This window comes from Vipera ursinii, assembly GCF_947247035.1.
Source record: "Vipera ursinii genome assembly, chromosome: 2".
Taxonomy (NCBI): Eukaryota; Metazoa; Chordata; class Lepidosauria; order Squamata; family Viperidae; genus Vipera; species Vipera ursinii.
In genome coordinates this window covers 252,454,112-252,474,111 of record NC_139513.1, presented here as the reverse complement: position 1 = coordinate 252,474,111, position 20,000 = coordinate 252,454,112, and the positions used below count along the sequence as shown (strand labels likewise).

Here is a 20,000-nt window from a genome sequence, read left to right as displayed (position 1 = left end):
CTTCAATGGCTCTGCCTGCAGGTACAGTAGACCAGTCTGACCCTAGCCCTTCAGAGACTAGGTAGAGGGTGGTGATGACCCTCACCTTTGGCTGCTAGAGAGTGGTCAGCTGTTGTCAGGCTGTCAGGATATTGGAAGTTGCTCCTGCTTCCATTGCTTTTTTGCCCTTTGTCGCTGTGTTTTTCTGTTTAGGTAAGAAAATATTTCTGAAATGATGACCCAATGAGTCATAGGCTGTTATATTCTAAATTCTAATATTGTGGATTTGGTTTTTGTATCATAAGAGCTATTTTACTGAATAGATTTATTTGCAGGGTTATAAATCCCTTTGCTTCACTAGCATGTTTTCCAACTGATTTTTTTAAAAAAAATCTTGAATTTTGCTGGATTACAATTTAAACTATCCTTAAACAGCATGGGAATGATAGGAAGTAGTTATCATCCAATATTTAGAGTATACAAGGAAGATTGATCAAATCCAAATAACAGTTCCTAGTCTTCCCTAGAGATGGGCATGAAATAATTAACAGGACAAAATCAATTGATTAATAGTACTGTTTATGATACAAATATATGTCAAATACCACCTAAATGCATTGCCCATCTTCAGATTTTAAGATAAATACTGTATATGGATGAACTACTCAGTCATATACATTACATAGGATTATTTGATAGTGGGAGAGGATACCACATCTGGCCTTCAGATGAATTTTGTTATAAATTTTTAAATATGTAAAAGTCACAATTATGTTACTTTGCTATCAGACAGTTCAGTATTGGACAAAGTGTTTAGCATTATACCAGCATGCAATCACTGTCTAGTGGTTTTTCCTCAGTATTTGTGAAGGGACCAGAATATAGTCTTTTGTGTATGGCCCAGCTATTGATCATTCTTTCCTGCTTGCTTTCTGTAACTCGCTTTGATGTAACTTAAAATTGTGCTGACCAAAGAGAAAAAGTTTAACTATAACTTTAAGTGTACTGCTCAAGGAGAACCTGCCCCCCTGCATGCCAGCAATTGTGTATTCGCAGTGTAGAGTTGTAACAAGCTGTGCTTGATAGATAAGGAAATGTGTATTCGGGCGAAAAAAAATCTTTAGCTGCGCAGAAACTATTAGCGTGAAAAAGTATGTTAGCTATAAAAGGGAAAAAAACTTTTTGATTAATGTGTGTGTGCCTTTTCTCCTCTGTCTTGCTGTGTCAGGGACAGGAAACGTATTTATTGTACATATGTGCTTATTTAATGATTCAATACAATTCTGTGAAAATTTGCATACAATATCTCGTTTCTTAGAGTACAAATGAATTAGAAAAAACTTCATGTAGTCTAAGAATAGTTTTCCAAATTTATAATAAGACACTTTATAGCAAGAAGAGGAAGCTTGGTATCTATGGATTTAACAATTGTATCATTGGCAGGGACCTCTGCATGAACTCTTCCAAATAACTGATTGATAAACTTAAACACCTACAGTCAGTCCATCAGCTCACCAATCAAGTGATGTGTCAAGGGAATTGTCTTAGTGCCTGAAGGCTGTTTGGGTCTGAATGGGAAGGAACAGGTTTAAATTAAACCATAAGTTGACTAAGTGCCTTTTTGGATGCATGAGTCTTCCCGTGCTAGAGAATCTCCATAATTAATTCTGAATGGGGTGGCAATAACATACATTGTGCACAATTTGGGGGTTCTCCTTTCTGAAGAGCAGATGGCAGCTAGCCAGAAAGGCCTTTTCACAGATTAATCTGTGTGTTCTTTCCTGAATTGAGAGTCCCTTTTTAATAAAATTCATAATAATGCTGTACATGGATTACTGTAACATGCTCAATACATGGCTGTCCTTGAGGACCACATGGAAGCTACAGCTGGTCCAGAATGCAATGGCGTGAACACTTATTTGGACATACTAAGTTGTGCTCATAACACCTGCTACATGAGTTGCACTGGTTACAGCGAGCTTTTCAGTGCAATTCATAGTGTCAGGAATAATTTACAAAGCCCTCATGCTATAGAGCCTGGTTATGTGAGGGAGGATCTCTCTACCATTTCTGCCCACTTCTTAAGATTTAACAACATGAATTAAGCACTCTAAAACCTAGGAAACACACCTTCTTTGTCAGAATGCCTCTCCTCTGGAATGGTATTTCCTTAAATGTAAGCTTGTAAGCCGCCCTGAGTCTTCGGAGAAGGGTGGGATATAAATGGAATTAAATAAATAAAAAATAAAAGTTGGCCCAACTCACAACGGTTTTAAATGATCTTTGAAACCTGGTCTGTTCCTGAACTTCTAGGATAGGTCAGGGTGGGTTCATCTGACATTCTGTTGGGTATGTATGTTTTCCTCTGTTATGTTTGCTATTGTCTAATTTTTAAGTATTGTATCTGTTTTTAATCTGTATGCCTCCCAAAGATAATTAAAGCAGCCTTATAACTCTAAATAAATTTGTCTATGTGGTATGGTTAATTATGGTGTATGTGCATGTCAGACATACACTTATAGACAAAGAAGATCTAATGAGGGTGAGTACTTGCATATTGCATCTGCTAGTATGTACAGGGTCACTCAGAAGGCTGCATACTGGTTATTCTTGGCCACATGACTAAAAGGAAGAGGATTTAGAATGTTTTCAATATTGAGTTAAAAATCTAATTGCCTCTCCCATTGAAAAGACTAGGGCAGGGGTGTCAAACTCAGAACGTCACGTGGCATGTCGTGACATATCACAACTTTTTTCCATTACCAGCAATGACGCATCTGGCTCGCAGGCCGGCAGTTTGGCACCCCTGGATTAGGGGAGACTTTTTCTAGATTTTTTTTTTACAGGCCCTGGCCAGGTGTGGCGCATTTTTAACAAAATCTCTCTTTTGCCAGTTTCTCTCCCAATACCAAATTTGGTCATATACTGTTCTGTTTTTTTAAATATTCCTATTGATAGTGTAGAGCCCCACATTGCATAATTTCTTTTGAATATTATGTTGGTTTAGAAAAAAAAAAGTGGTAGCTGCATCTCCATGTCTGTCTAGACAAGAACAGAAAAAGGAGCAGTGGCAGCATCAGCAGGAGCAACAAACTGAAATAGCAAAGAACATCTTGTGATGCCACAGAATGATAATTCATTAGTTTTTTAGTAATTAGACATTTTGTGATTTTCCATACCCATTATGGCAGCCATTTCATTAGAATGAATTTAATTTGCTCATAAAATGCAAACCAGGAAGATCTAGAGAAAAAAAAGTGTAACAAGCAAGCATCACTTTAGTACTCTGAATTTTTCATTGCCAGTAACATATAGCTAGTCAAAAGAAAAGAAATTACATACTGTAGTCAAATAACTAGATAACTGGAGTTGTTCTCATTATCTTTTCCAAAAACATATATTTCAGTAGAAAGAGTCAGATTGATACTGGACCTATCCTGGCAACATCAATGGAATTAGATATAGTCCTGAACATTCATGTGGCAGGATTCATATTGAGGCTCTATGGTAGTTATGACTTTATTCTGGAATTTACTTCAGGGAATCTTGTCCCACTGTTGCATTGGTGAAGACCTTCCTTTTGGGAGGGAGCATCCAGACAGAATTACTTTTTTGCTGCTATAATGGTTGGATTATATTTTCTCATTTTGACTGATGATGTGAGCTTCCTAGAACTGCAAGAGGATAGTAAAATATGTTTTAAATTACAAGAAGAGATGAAGGTGGTTGTCTATAAATCTTTTATATCTAAGGAGCCTGTAACTAAGAACTATAATTGAGAATTTTGACAGCTAAGTTCAAGCAAATTGACATTACTAATTCTGAAGCATTTTCAGTGCCATCAGGTTACAATTAGGTAGCAAACTGTAAAAAGAATCATTTCAGGAACAGATTTATCTATAAACAAAGAGCAAGTCTAGGAATTTTTTTAAAAAAGGATTCTGTGTCCTGGCAGATTCCCTTGTGTCTCAGCAACTATGAAAAAAAGTTAGCAGGATGACAGTTTATTTATGCATATTTCAGGTTTTTGTTTTTGTTTATGTTACTCCTTACACAACTTTGAGACACCACAGCACTGCTGAAACCCAGCAAGCAACAAACCTTTTACGGCCTGTCTATATACCATCTATTATTTGGTTGTGTGATGTTGCAACTTTATGAGAATTTTACTGGCTTTAAATTCAAGGGGTTAAAAAAGGCAGAGGAGGCCAACATCTTAAAACACGGAAGAGAAAAAGAAGAATCTGGCGAAACACGTTCACGTTAAACTATTCGGGCCTGAGCCTGAAATCAAGACTTTCTAAGGCAGGAGTCTTCAAACTTGGTCCTTTTATGACTTGTGGACTTCAACTCCCAGAATTCCTCAGCCAGCGTAGCTGGCTGAGGAATTCTGGGAGTTGAAGTCCACAAGTCATAAAAGGGCCAAGTTTGAAGACCCCTGTTCTAAGGTGTAACTTCAGATCTCGGCTCGACTTGTTTTCAATCGTATTATTAAGACAGCGGGGGGCTCTAAACGATGGAGGGCCGTGATTCATCCTGAAAAGGAAAAAAAAACAAAACAAAAACGCCCCAAGGCTCTCTGGATCGGGCGCAGCTGCCCCTGGATTCAGCCAATAACGTAGGCCTCCCTCAGCGGGTACCGGTAAGCGTTGAGAGGAGGTAGCCTAGGCGGCCGGTAAACAGCCCGTCCCTGACAGGGGAGGGGTCGGAGAAGCTGAGCAGCAGAAAATGGTTGAGGGCTGCGCCTGCCCTCCACATCAAGCCGTCAGAGCCGTTTGGCTGGGAGGGGAAGCGAGACGAGCGGGCAGCGGACCAGCGCTCCCTCCCGGGACTGTCCTCCTGCTCCCGTCATAGGGCTTGTTATTCTGTAGGCAAGCGGCGACTGAAGCTGCCCGAAGCCTCCCTAAGACGTCAGAGCCGGCGGCCGAGTCCGCCTCGGGTAAGATGCAGCTGCGGGAGGAGGAAGAGGAGGAGCAGGCCAAGGTGTGAGGAGGAGCCGCGGCGGGTTCTGCTTTTTTTTTTTTTGTTTTGTTGGTTTGTTTTGGTTTCGGACGTGTTTGTCTTTTTCCGCCCTTTTCGTGCTTCGGCTCGCCTGGCAGGAGGAGGAGGAAAATGGAGTCCTTCCCTAGTAGCGGTGAGTGAAAAGCAGTACTTCTTTCTGGCCTTCCTGCGCGCCAGCGGTAACCCGACTCCTCCAAGCGGCTGCTGGAGGACCTCGAGTTACGGCACGAACGGCCCTCAGGCGGCCGTTCGAGAGAGGCCACGGCCCGGCTCTAAACTTCCTGAAACCTCAAGGCCGCGCAGAGTCTCCCTGACTCTCCTCCCCCGTTCGGTTGGGACGAAGGTGGCCGCGCCGCCCCGTACCAACGCGACCCTGCACCATAGAAAACCTTGAAGGTAAGGTTGCTCTATAGCAGGGGTAGGCAACCTCGGCTCTTTTATGACTCATGGACTTCAACTCCCAGAATTCCTGAGCCAGCTATGCTGGCTCAGGAATTCTGGGAGTTGAAGTCCATGAGTCATAAAAGAGCCGAGGTTGCCTACCCCTGCTCTATACGGTGACAGCCTGGGAGTCGCCGGTGGAAAGCTTGGGGGGAAGGACGTCTCCTGCTTGCCTTCCAAAAAGGTCTCGCAGGTCGAGCAATAAGTTTTCAACCCATCTCATTTGGCTTCCTGAGAGACAGGGAGAATAAACCCGACCCGTAAAGTGGATACACCAGTTCGGTGGTGCGGGGCACAGCAAAGAGGGAACTACCGTGTAAAAAAGAGCACATGCTGATAATTGCATCCAGATAGTAGCCCTTTTACAAGCGCTCTTAGAATTGGAGTGACTTTGAAATGCAGGGAAAGTCTCCTCCTTTGGAGAGGAGGAGGAGGAGGAGGAGGAGGAGGAGGGAATCTCTGTCAACACCTGTCTTTGGCTGGCAGCCAACTGCATGCATCTAAAGTGATGTAAATTCTTTCTGACTTACTGGGGATTTTTCCTTAAATATTTTCTTTCCTATTTATTGGGTTCCACAGGTAGGCTTTTCTATCTAGGTCTGACTAGATGTGTCCTTAAGCCGATTGGAAAATGAATTTGCCTCTTGAAACTGGGCCAAGTAGAAGGTTCTCCATTCCCAAGCATAGGTTTTGATTCAAAGATGATGGGTACTGTTGCTTAGGAAATATCAGCAGAGCAATTCTCATTTGGCTCATCATGATGATAGAAATAACAAGAACAGTTTGAATTCTTTGTGCAAGGTTTTGAACTTATATTTATTTTATGTTTAGTGAAGATTTCGTAGGGATTCAGTTCAGTATTTAGAACATGTAAGGCTTCTTTTACATGATTAGGTATGAGGATGGATTTACAATCCATGTTATTTCATGTAGAGTTTAATTACCATATATAATTCAAGGTTGAGGGCAAGAGAAGAAGGGGACGACACAGAATGAAGTGGTTGGATGGAGTCACTGAAGCAGTAGGCGTGAGCCTAAATGGACTCCAGAAGATGGTAGAGGACAGGAAGGCCTGGAGGAACGTTCGTTGTCCATGGGGTCGTGATGGGTCGGACACGACTTTGCAACTAACAACAACAACAATTCAATTATACAATGCAACTGATACTTCAAAATGCCAGCAGCTTAGAGTGAAAAAAATAACTGGAACCTTGAAACTGGAAACATGGAAATACCATTCAGTACTAATCAAAGAACCAAAGCTTTTGTTCATAAAGGAGAGGTTCTCCTATAGGATATTTTAGAGGAGATATTCCAGTAAGAAAACAACCAAGCTCAGCACCAAGAACCTCTAATTTCAACCCAGAGCTACAAATATCCCCTTTTATTGATAATTTACTAAGACATTTTTCAGAAATCTCATTTTTGAGTGATCAGAAAAGATTGAAGAAAGAGGTAGTGAGAAAAATACTACTATTGTCCTATTTACAATTTATTTATGAAATTGTTTAAAATTATATGTACTTTTTATTTTTGTTTCTTACAGTGAACAGCGAATATTGGTTGGATTATTAACAAAATCTCTGTTGCATATCTTTTTTTTGTTGCCAAGTACATCCTTAACTACATTTTTTGATTGTTTACTCATTTCTAGATTTTAAGAAGCTTCAGTTGATGTCAGCATCTGGCTAATCACTTGGATTAGAAACTAAGCAGGGTTGGTTGGCTAAACACTTGGATTAGAAACTAAGTAGGGTTGAGTGAAGTATTTATTAGGATGGGAGTCTTCATGGGAATTCTGGTCTATATACTAGATTGGGAAATCTGGGGGGAAAAGCTAGGAAAAGAAAAAAGGCAAACTGGAAATACTGATGAACACACCTCAAGGAAGGTGCAGTGATCTTTACTATGAAGCATTAAAGTTTGATTAATTATATCCAGATTTTCAGTAGTGCTTGAATTAGAAGAGGAGATTTAGAGAACAGACTATTCTTCTTTGGATAAAATTGTAATCCATAAATAGTTTTTTTATTTGTTGATTGTAAAGGATGTCTAGGTCTTTATCTCTGAGAAACAAGTAAGTTCTGATCTCCAGCCAGGGCTGAGTAATCAACTTTTCACTACTACTTTGTGATATATTCTGTAAACCTATTGAGCCTGAGGAAAAACATTGCAATATTTTTTAATGAGTCATACAACTTGAAATCATTTATTGTAACTGTTGCAAAAATAGTGTATATGTTAATTCAAGAACAATGAAGTTATCTGGGATTAAAGGGTTTGGTATATGTTGAGGTAAGAATCAGGATTTTCATGAAATAAATTTTGCATGAAATAAAATTTATATAGATAATATTCTTGCAAAGTTATACATTGATCTGATTAGATCAGAGCAGCAAACTTTTCTCTTGTCCAGAATTACAATCAGAGGATTGGGTGTAATTTTATAAACCATTCAATTCAACCATCTGCCCCAGTATTCCTGAGAGGTAGCCATATAAGCCCCTGTCTGAAATTTCCTGGGTGGGAAAGACTATTATGTTCCTGGCAAATTTACCTATGGAAATCTGCCTAATATTCAACCCGAGCCTTACTTCTTTTAATTTTACCCTGTTATCTTTTTGTCCTTATTTTCAACTGAGAATAGCCTTTGAATGTGATAGTCTTTTAGGCACTATATATTCACTGTCATATGTTCCTTGTTGTTTTAATGACTTCTTGTTAGCCTTTCAGGGCCCTTAACATCTTAGTAGCTCTACACTGAATCTGTTTCAGCTTTTCCCTATTCCTTTTAAATTGTGATGTCCTGAACTTATTACACAATACAGTACTCCAAGTATACTTGAGATTCTTCTTCTAGGACAGGGGTGTCAAACTGCCGGCCCACGGGCCAGATGTGTCATAGTGAAACCGCGCCTACCCCATTGCTGGCAATGGAAAAAAAGTCATGATAAGTCGCAACACATCATGTGACATTGCAAGTTTGACACCCCTGTTCTAGAATCTAGAGTAATTTATTAAGCATGTGTTCTGTTTCTCTAAATATTTGGCTTTATCAAAGGATATTTGATCAAAGTGATAAAGAATAGCTTTATTTTGATTATTTCCACTTCTGAGGAAGCCATGAGAACTATATTTAAAATATTCCAAAGATTTGAATAAATTGCTGTAAAGTTTTCTTCCCAATCCATTTGTATAAAAATACCTCTTAATTCAAATATTGATGAAGTCCTTGCTGCAGATATTTTATATTGTACAGTAACTATTTTGGCTAGTATTATTTGTGAAAAGTTTACAATTCTTGATAACTTGACCGATCCCAAATATTGAGGTTATAGCTAAGCAGAACATGTGTCTTTCATAAGTCACTTAGTGTAAAATAGTGTTACTCAAGTTTTATATTTTTAAGATGTGTGGACTTCAACCACTAGAATTCCCTAGCAGCCTGTTGGCTGGGGAATTCAGGAAGTTGAAGTCCACACATGATAAAGTTGCCAAGGTTGAGAAGCACTGGTCTAAAATATGGGTAGTAGCTAAAGAGCTAGGCTAAGATTGGTGAGATCCAGGTTTGTCCACTTCAGCACTGGAATAACTTGGCCAATTACTCTTAGCCCAATCTACCTCAGCGGGTTGTTGCGAAGAAATATTGGAAAAAGTGGTTTGTATATTCCCCTGAGTTCCTGGCAGAGAACTGAAATACACATCAGCAATTTTGTCCCATTTGAGCCTTAAAAATGTTAACAATTGGGCATATTTTTTAGAATAGCTAGCATACAAATGTTAGTAAATAAGATTTGTACCGTTATCTATTAACATTCTGCAAGTAATACTTTCTGGCATTTCATATATATTGGAGGTGCTCAATGTATATGAAATATATCTTTCATTGCATAAAGCTCATTTTAAAATACAGCAAAAAGCTCACTTCACAGTCTTAAATGACATTCCACGGATTTATCAAGACAACATTCAAACTCCTCATTCAAAAGTTCATGTAAATAACTGTTATGCCAAATTGCTATTCTAATTTGAAGATTTCAGATTTTGTGGTACTTAGAGAAGACCCTTTTGTTCTTAGAAGCACTAAGGGAACGCTATTTTTTCTGTTCCTGATATTTTTCTGTCTTCTGTCCCCTTATGGCAAAAATGTGGATCAAAATACTTCCCAAACTTGGTAAATAAACTCATGAAAAAACTGATTAGTGTGAATATATATCTGTATTGAGCTCTTGGAAATAGATTTGTAATTTGGCAAATGCTTCTTTTCAGAGCTCTTCTGGGTATTCATAATCCTACTTAAATTTTCAAATCTTGTTTGTAAAATGTATGTCAAAGCTGAACTCTTAGACTGTGTCTAGACAAATACTTTAACTTACAAGCTCCACTTACAATGAAGCTTGTAGTTTTAAAAATAAAACCAATGCTGACTTTTTTCCACTAAGTAAATATGTGTCGGTTTAGGGACCCATAAAGCTATATTTAAAGGCCCACAGAAAGAAGAGTTGGTGAAGAAATAGTTTTAGCATCAGGTTTCTTTGATAAATATTTTCTAAAAATCATGCTGGATTTCTTCTTAGCCTTTTTTAAAAGATCCCTTTGGCATTTTCTGAAAGCTAGTCTTAAAGAAGCTTTTATCCATAATTGATTTTTTAATGCTATGTGTCAAGAGGCTGATGATTGGATCCTCTGCCTTCTGCTTACTCAGGATATGATTATTGCCCTTTGAGTGCAGTATTATTAATGAGTTTTGAAGATGAACTCCCAGGACTTCCTTGCTCACTATATGTTCACAGAATTTCAAAGAATAGATGTAAGATATAGAGAATATTTCTGAATGTTTCCTATTAACATATATTGTAAGATATATATAAAACAATTTTTCCATCTGCCCCCTCCCCACAAATCAATTCAGTTAGTTCAGGTAATTGGTTCTTTCTAATAAAAGTAAAGGTAAAGGTTCCCCCACACATGCTTGCTAGTCGTTTCCAACTCTAGGGGCTGGTGCTCATCTCCGTTTCAAAGCTGAAGAGCCAGCGCTTGTCCGAGGACTTCTCCGTGGTCATGTGGCCGGTATGACTAGACGCCAAAGGCGCACGGAACGCTGTTACCTTCCCACCGTAGTGCTCCCTATTTTTCTACTTGCATTTTTACATGCTTTCGAACTGCTAGGTTGGCAGAAGCTGGGACAAGTAACAGGCGCTCACTCTGTTACGCGGCACTCGGGATTCGACCCGCCAAACTGCCGACCTTCTGATCGACAAGCTCAGCGTCCTAACCCACTGAGCCACCGCGTCCCTTTTTCTTTCTAATATCTTGCTACAATTCTCCATAAGCAATCCATCAGCACATATGCACAGAGAATGCAATGAGCACTTAGATCAGGGGTTTCAAACTGCCAGCCTGCGTGCCGGATGCATCATGCAGAAGCCGTGCCCACCCCATTGCCGGCAATGGCAAAATCATCCCGATACATTGTTCGACGTCACGTGATGTTGCGAGTTTGATATGGTTGACTTAGATAATTACAGGCATCTAAGTTCACTGAGCTTTTGGGATGAAATGCAAATAAAATAGTTTCATAAATGCAAACTGAAGTTTGTTTTTATGCTTGTTTAAAAGGATGAACCATATTATCTATTGAAAGGATGGTGTAACAACTGATTTATTTGTTAGATTTCTATCCAAACTTGTGAGTGAAAGGAAACCAAAATATGGGTTGTTTGTTAAGTTGCAGATAATTAAATGTGCAACCTTGCTTTCATGCAATTGCTGCTTGACATATTAAATATTTAAATTGAAAATATAATTTTTCTATTCATGTCTCAGTTTCTGGCACAGTAGAACTTTGTTTCTAGAGGTACAGAAAAATATTCTGGAAGTTGGCTTCTCAATTGGGATATAAGAAAATTTATTTTTTCATTTGATGGTCAGAAAAGCAGATGTGAAAAACCAAAGTGATGCAAAAATTTAAACTTTTTAAAAAATGTCTAATAAAAATGTATTTTTATTGTGAACTTGTTTAAAACATCATCCTTTGTTTGTTGCAAATTAAGCAAAGTTGGATATTTGAGCTGAACAAATTGGGCAACATATGACAGGCTTCTTAGCATGTGTATAGAAATTCTATAATGGAAAATTGCTGCATTCCCTCACTTTTTTAAAAAAAACCATGATCTGATTTGCCAAAAACCTGTTGAGATACTTAGAAAAGTATGCCACTAAAGCTGGCCATGCATATCCCCCATATCTTTGTATATGTTATTTCTTAAATCTTGATTTTGCTGTATTGAATAGCATGGAATGCAATATGATTGTGTATTTATTTTCTCACATCTGAGTTGAACTCTTACAATTGCAACCTCTGATTTTAGCTGTCATAGGTAGGTGCTCAGATGATTATGTGATGGATGTACAGCTGCATTTGTATCCCACCAATTTTATTAGTATTCTTGAATCATTCCCTTAACATTAGGGAATTTTGATGTCAGATATGAAAGACCAATTCCACATGTGAAAATCCAATTAAGCTGATTTATTGTTAAATGACATATACACAGGAATCTTCTCAACTAACGGTTAGTACCTGCTTAGATAAGGGTCCACAGAAATCAAGGGCGACAGGATGCACTTAGTCCAATTGTGGCTACGTAAGAATTCTAGGCAGATCCCTCTTTTACCTCTACTCTACCCCCAGGTTCTGTCATTTCGCTTAACATTTGATTTCAAATAAAAAAGGTATGTTTTAGACAATATAAATTAAAAGCTTGCATTTAAATAAGAGAAATAGGTGATTTTGTCATACTGTGTCCAATTCTAAAAATAAATTAAGCATTCACAGATTTGAGCACATTGGAGAAGATATTTGTATAAGGAACAACTGAAAGATTGAAGATTGTTCAGCCTTAAAAAGAGGAGCTGAAAGTGAGATATGTTAGTGTCCTCTAAATATTTAAAAAGTTATCAAGATAATGAAGCAAAATCGTTTTCAAGGTCAGGATTAGAATCCCGGAGGGGAACTGCAAAAGAAACAGATTTTGGTGAAACATTAAGGGAAATGTCTTAAAGGTCAGAACAAGTATCAGGGAAACAGACTACTATTCTGTATTTATTTATTTATTTATTCATTCATTCATTCATTCATTCATTCATTCATTTATTTATTTATTTTAATTCCATTTATATCCCGCCCTTCTCCGAAGACTCAGGGCGGCTTACAAGCTTAGCATGATGGGTTTTTGCTGTCTAGTAGTCTTAAGCAGATGTTGAATGAAAAACAGGACCGAATTAAAAAAAAGATACCTTTTTACTACAATTGTCTTATTTTATAAAGTTATAATGTGTGCTTATTTCTGATAGGAAACCAGAAATACTCCTGTGATTCAAGGAAAGTAATTGGTCATTGATACTCTGGTATGGGCTTTCACAGTCAACATTTGTTGAGTAGCGTTGGGCTTTTGGGTTTAGTGAATGTGGTGGTCTAGACCAGGGGTCCCCAACCCCCGGTCTGTGGACCGGTATCAGTCCATGGCATGCCAGCAACCGGTCCGCACAAACAAGCAAAGTCCCATCTGTGGGATGCAGGTAGCACATACAACCATGCACTCTCCGGTCTGTGGAAAAATCTTTCTCCACGGAACTGGTTCCTGATGCCCAAAAGGTTGGGGACCTCTGGTCTAGGCAATAGATTTTCTGATATTTTGTTGACAACTGTGGCTAGTTTCTGCTCAGTAGCCATGGTCTGTGTAGCAAATAACCTTGCCTATGAAGATCCTCAACCATGGTTGCCAGCTAAATGTCAGGAAATCTGTTGTTTAGACATAATCACTTAATCTTGAAGCCTAACTCTACACAAAAATGGCGATTGTTTCAATTTGGAATTAAAAATTTGGTTTCACATTAAATTTCCAATGCTTAACCAGTTGGTAATCCATATGTTGTCCTTCCTTTCTCAGAATAAAATTAGTCCATCAAGAACTGAGATTAAGTCTCCATGAAAGTGCCATCCCAAACCTTCCTGATGGTCAGGTTGCTTGAAGACATTTTTATAATCTTAAAGTTTTGAAAAGAGATTTAGCATTTTCAGCTTTACTATGACTGCAGGCAATAACCACATCAAGCAGTGTGTGGGAAGGTTAGAGGGGATAGTAGAATGTGTGCCCATTTCCCTTGTTTCATTTTCACTCACATGTAGTGACCCACTTGTACAAGGCTTATATTTCCTGTTTTGTACTAAACTGTTTTTCATTTCTTTTAAAAATCCATTATTTACAATCTTGCATAAGGAATTGTTGGAATTTTATATGTACTGTATTTGTTTGTATTTAAATTGCTATTATATATACCATTGAGTGGTACATATGCTACTCAAAGTCTGTCATTATTGGAGAAGTCTATGAGCCCAGTTAGTAAGGAGGGGGGGAGGAGGGGAAGTAAGGAATGAAGCAATTTAGTCACAGTCCTCTAATCATGAACCTATAGGAAGTGAGCCATATCTTTATCCAGAATTTTTTAAGCAAATTTAATCTAGTTATTTTCAGTGAATTGAATAATTTTTTTGACATGTACACGGAACTTGTTTTAGTTGTGATGGTCGTTTCATCTTACAACAGGATTATGCAGATTTCACCACTAGTGTTTCTGCCATGCTTGTGAAGAATGTTGTAAGTTGTTATTCCAAAACATCTGGAGAGTACTACTGGTATGTTTAGGAAAATTGTTCTAGTCTGCTACTGGAAGTATTGCATTCTAATACATATTGATTTTTTTTAAATAATTCATACTTATAAATATGACAGACTGCTTAATGCATAATTGAAGCAGATATCTTAGCAATTGCCTGCAGTGAAGTTATCTGGTGATATTAATGCTATGGGGAAAATCCATATGTCATTCTTAATAAAGTTGAAAGAGTTCAGATGTATAAATACAAATGTAATCCAGTACTGTATTTAATGAATACTTGCTGTTTGTTATTCTTATTTTTAAATTGTACATTAAAGCACTATACTTATTAAAGACAGAAAACTCCAATGAAATTTAGAAGGTATTTATATTTAGAGGGGAATAGAAAATCATTTTTTGTCAACTTGATAAGGCCAAAACTCCTTCAGCATGAGCTAAATCAATGCATTTTGGAGTGAGGACATTCATGAAAAATGTCAATAGTTACAGAGTTTTTATGACCAGAATTTGCTTATGTATTTCTAGTGATTGCAGTTTCTTAGTTTTATCTGACCTTAATGATATATTTTAAAAGAAAATATATTGTGTTTTAGTGAGGCTATTTGAGCTGTACTGAATTGGGAATATGTTTTCTGCAATTTCCTTAAAGCCAGAGAAGTATGGTGAAGGAAGAGACTTTTGGCATTGGTGAAATTCAGTGATCCACTTATCTTTTTGCTAGCTCTTCTTTAAAAATTATTCTTAAGGAAGTTTATAAATCTGTATGTGAGGGAACATTAACGGGTGGCTCTAGACTAGAAAACCCCCATTTTGCAAATAGATTTCCATTCACATAATGTTAGGTCCATTCCAGATTGTATGATCTCTAATCTCATCTCTGATCATTCATTTTGATTATGAAGAAATCACCAAAGCATTTTGATTCCTCCATTCGTTCAGCAGCTATTGCAGCAGCTATATGAGTTGTTATTTTACAGAGACGTTGCAAATAGTTTCTTACACGAGAACTATAATAGGAACCCCAATTTTTATCAGCCATGTGTAAAATAATCAAAAACGCAACCACAACTATTTCAGATACTTTTTGTGTAACATGTTGCTTTTGTGTTTCTTAGATCGAGTTCAGTTACCTAGAAACATGATTGAAAACAGCATGTTTGAGGAAGAGCCTGATGTGGTTGACTTGGCAAAAGAGCCCAGCATGCATCCTTTGGAGCCCGATGAAGTAGAATACGAGCCAAGAAGTTCTCGTCTTCTTGTACGTGGCCTTGGAGATCATGAAATGGATGAGGATGAAGAGGATTATGAATCGTCATCAGCCAAACTTCTGGGAATGTCTTTCATGAATAGAAGTACTGGTCTGCGAAGTAATATGGCTGGTTACAGGCAACGTTCAGATGGATCATGTTCTGCTCCATCCGTAAGGACTACAATAATCTGTGCAGTTGTTCTTGTGATTGCTGTCTCCGTAATAATGGCGATCTATCTTCTCCCCAAGTGCACTTTTACCAAAGAAGGTTGTCACAACAAAAACCACACAATGGAAGATATATATCCTTTGGCAACTAACGGAAAACCTTTTCCATGGGCTCATTTTAGGCTTCCCAGTGCTGTTGTTCCAAAACATTATGATATTGTTCTGCAGCCAAATTTAACCACAATGAGATTAACAGGTTCTGTTCAAATAACTGTGGAGGTTATCCAGATTACTATGCATATTATACTTCATAGCTCAAAGCTTAATATTACCAAGGTAACACTTGCTTCAGTGGGTTCAAGCCTGCCCAAACCAGCCAATTTCCTGGAATACCCAATGAATGACCAGATTGCAATTATAGCTCCGGAAGCTCTTCTTGCAGGACATAAATATAAGATCGGCATAGAGTATTCCTCTAATTTATCAGACACTTACTCTGGCTTTTACAAAATTGCCTTTAAGAATAACAGTGCAACAAGGTAAGCTTAGAACTAATTTATTTATATCTTAACTGAATATATATATATATGAGCATGTATTGAGGGGTATACAACCGGAGGCCTTGGGGCTGCACGCAACTTTTGAAAGCCTTATAACTAAATCATGGAGACGTTTGCTGCTAAAATTTAAATTTTAGGTTTGGAATTTATTAAAACAAGGAGAAGAATCAAATTCAGAAGCAGCTTTTGTTAACGCCTCTGTTTTTGTTTTGGAATTGCTAATTTTTTTTTTTACCTCCACCCTTGGCATACCACTTAACAATCAACCGAAGAACCCAGCTGGAAAAAGGTTGCACATCTCTGATGTACTGTAGCCCCATTTTCTTCCTGTTGATTTGTTTTCAGATTTCAGATTTCCCTAGCAAAGTATCTGGCTTCCTGATTAGCACATTAAATAGCTAAAATAATTATATTCATCTTTATAGATTAGTTTAATATCTATATTTCTGAATATTACAGAACCCTATTGTAGAAATAAAGCACTATTCTTTATTTAGAATCAGAACATCATCCTGGTATCTAAAATGCTCACTTGGCATGCAAAAAAGCCCCCAATTTGTGTATTTTCATGGAAGCTCCTTGCTTTAAATCCAGAAAGACGGTCGCCAATCAGTACTAATAGTATTGTACTAAATTGGACAAAGTACAGCATGTTTATGGCTGGACCCTATGGCCAAGTGATATTGGGCCATTGATTTGGATGATATTGGCAATGTGTGAGTCTGATGAATAATAAAGAATGAAGCGTATATACAATGTAATTGACTGAAAGGAGGCATTAAATGCTTCATTTTTCTTTCACCAACCTATTTGGCATTCCACCTGACTGAGAATAAGTGAATCCCCTTACTCCTTGGTTAGTATTGGCATAAAGCAGCTTGGCAAATGGAGAAATGGCTCCGATCTAGCCTGTGTTTTACTTTGATAGGAATTCTGTACCTTTGTCTGCAGTACTTATGAACATGAGCAACAACTACACCAGGCAGACTGAAAATGGGAGCACATGTACATAATGATACGAATGTAATGGTAAATTTTGAACACAATGGATTGAATAAAAGTACCAGGCCTAATTTTCAGATAATTATATGCAAAAGTACCTGAATAATAATAAATTATTTTTTTTGTTTTTTGCTAATGTAAACATTGTTTTGTTGAACACATGGATTGCCTTGTAAAATGTCAGGACTACAGGAAATAAGGATAAATATTGTTTTCCTAGTTGTAGATGTTATACAGAAAACTTAATTTTAAAATGTAGCTATATATGTAATTGTTACTATCAGTATGGCTAATGCCAAATCCAATTTGCTTATCTTAATTGGGAAATCCAATGCATCATAAAATGGATTAAGTTATAGCAGGTAAAAGGTTAAAATGTAAGTATAAAGGTGACTTGGGAAGATACTTTTAAATCTTGGATGAACTGTTATGAAGGTCACATCTTTGTAAAACTTCCCTGTTCACTACATAACTTAATATTCATATGGATTCAGTATCCTTGAAATCTTTCAAGATTCTTGATGGGGTAGCATTTTACTTTTTTTAAATAATCAAAGTAATATGCTTAGGATTATATTTTTCTCTCTATATTTTGTTTCTCAATTATGTAATGTATTTAAATTAAAAAGAAATAAGATTTGAATGTATTTCTTTTTATCAGTTGGCTTGCAGCAACTCAGTTTGAGCCCCTGTCAGCAAGAGCAGCATTCCCTTGCTTTGATGAACCAGCATTCAAAGCCAATTTTCAAGTCAAAATCAACAGAGAACATCAACACATTGCTCTGTCAAATATGCCGAAGGTATATAGCTATCCATATACTTTGTTGTTTGATGTTTATATGGTTACATGCTCATAGCGTGTTACTTGGTAAAGAACCATTGTATGAATTTATGTATCTGTTATGCATTGCCACAATAAAAAAAGATAAATGTAGCTTTAGAAGATAAGAAAAACTAAAAAATTGAATTAGTCTACTTTCCACTTTCCCTTGGAGGCTAGCTTGATTGCAGTGGGAATCCCACACATCAGATACAAAGGCAGTATGCATCTTCTTTCTGTCAACAGAAACAGAAACTGCATTTTGTAACTGACTATGCATTTCAGGGGACTGATTTTTAATTACTGCAAGGCCTAGAAGAAATGGTAGTGTGGTTGCAGAGATATTCTGCTTAAATGGAAGGACATGGTAATATTTTTTCCCCAAAAGGTGAGTGGCAGATCTCGAAAATTGGTTTTCAGGATCAGAGAGAAGATGCGTGAGCAATAAAAGGGTGAGTTTTGACTATTGTGACCTTTTTCCCCAAGCCTGACATCTGTTCATGTTAGCTGAGCCATATAAGGTCCCACTAAACTTAAAAGAATGAAGAAGTAGGTTGGATGCTGGTGGCCAGCTATTGAAGAGTGAAAATGTGAGAGCAAACGGAAGAAAGAGAAACTGGCTGAGGAAAAAAATATCAAGTATTGCTTGTTGCTGAATGAAAGTCAGTTGAACTGGTATGATGAGATTTTTTTAAAAAAAAATGAAGGCATGGTGAAACTGGTTGAAGTAGGATTGGGACTAGACAGAAGGTTGAAAGCATTGTAATGGTGGCAATTGATTATAAAATGAAAGAAAAAAAATGAGAAGATGGGAAAAGATAAGAACAGGATTCACTAAAATCCATGCCAGTGTGGTTCAGAAGTTAACAATGACTAACAAAAATAGCTGTTCAGTTTGAGGGGAGGAAAAAAAAAGCTGGGGAAAAAATAGCTGAAGAATCTTTTCATTAACAACATCTGGCCTAGGTAACTGAGAAGGCTTGCAAGAAGAATGAGTGTTCAGCTGGTTGAAAGGCCAAACTACTGATCACCTGTATTAAGTGAGCTCAGTTGGTGGTGCCAAGAGATGCAGACTGTAGGTATGGGTCCTGCATTGAGCAGCTTAGACACCAGGAACATAAAGCAGATTGTCATTGGGGGCACGGTCGCTAAGGAAGTGCCACATATGATTGGGTAGCTTATTTAACGTTATATTCAAAAAAGAGACCCCTCTGGAGGCAGAAGGGGAGATTCCTACTTGATCGGTTTAGTAAGAGTGGTGGTGTGGGAAGGGATCAACAGGAAAGTTTTGAGGATAGAAGAGTTTGATGTGAAAGTGAAAAAAATGTAATGTGAATTTGTACAGATTAAGTGAAATCTGACTCAATAGCAGTAACTGAGAGGCATCTTTGAGTGCAAGTGGATAATCACTTAAATATAAGCCAGCAGTGTGCGGCAGTTGCCAAAAAAGGTAATGCAATCCTAGGCTGCTTAACAGAGGGAACGAATCAAGATCACGTGAAGTGTTAATATTGCTTTATGAGGCCTTAATAAGACCGTACATCCAGTTTTGGTCACCAAATGTAAAAAAGATGTTGAGACTCTGGAAAGAGTGCAGAGAAGAGTAACGAAGATTAATAGGGAGCTGGAGGCTAAAACATAAGAAGAAGGGTTTCAGGAATTGGTTATGTCTAGTCTAGTGAAAAGAAGGACTAGGGGCGACTTGATAGCGGTGTTCCAATATTTGAGGGGCTGCCACAAAGAAGAGGGGGGTCAGCCTATTTTCCAAAGCACCAGTAGGCAAGACAAGAACCAATGGATGGGAACTAATCAAGGAGAGAAGCAACCTGGAATTAAGGAGAAATTTTCCGACGGTGAGAACAATAAACCAGTGGAAAAAGTTGTGGGTGCTTCATCATGGAGGCATTTAAAAAGAGATTGGACAGCCATTTGTCTGAAATGGTGTAGTCTGCTCCTTGAGCAGGGTTTGGAAAAGAAGATCTCTCTTCCAATTCTATTATTCTATTATTCATTTGGTGGATGAGGCCACAGTACCATATGTTATATATCTCCACCCTGAGCCAAGCAGTAATGCAGTAGGAATCCTGACTTGGTGCTT

The 20,000-nt window shown here is 37.8% G+C and overlaps 1 protein-coding gene across 2 annotated transcripts in view; it reads left to right on the top strand.

The window, feature by feature from the left end:
* Positions 1-20,000, top strand: part of LNPEP (leucyl and cystinyl aminopeptidase) — a 67,004-nt gene that overhangs the window by 10,254 nt on the left and 36,750 nt on the right. Inside the window, exons 1-3 of one of the 2 annotated variants that reach the window (XM_083354544.1) lie at positions 4,435-5,113; positions 15,219-16,059; positions 17,744-17,882. In XM_083354544.1, coding sequence (XP_083210670.1) covers positions 5,092-5,113; positions 15,219-16,059; positions 17,744-17,882 — 1,002 coding nt within the window. In that variant the 5' untranslated portion in view covers positions 4,435-5,091. Of the gene's footprint in view, positions 1-4,434; positions 5,114-15,218; positions 16,060-17,743; positions 17,883-20,000 lie in introns of those variants that run through there. The other variant, XM_083354545.1, reaches the window with a different exon arrangement.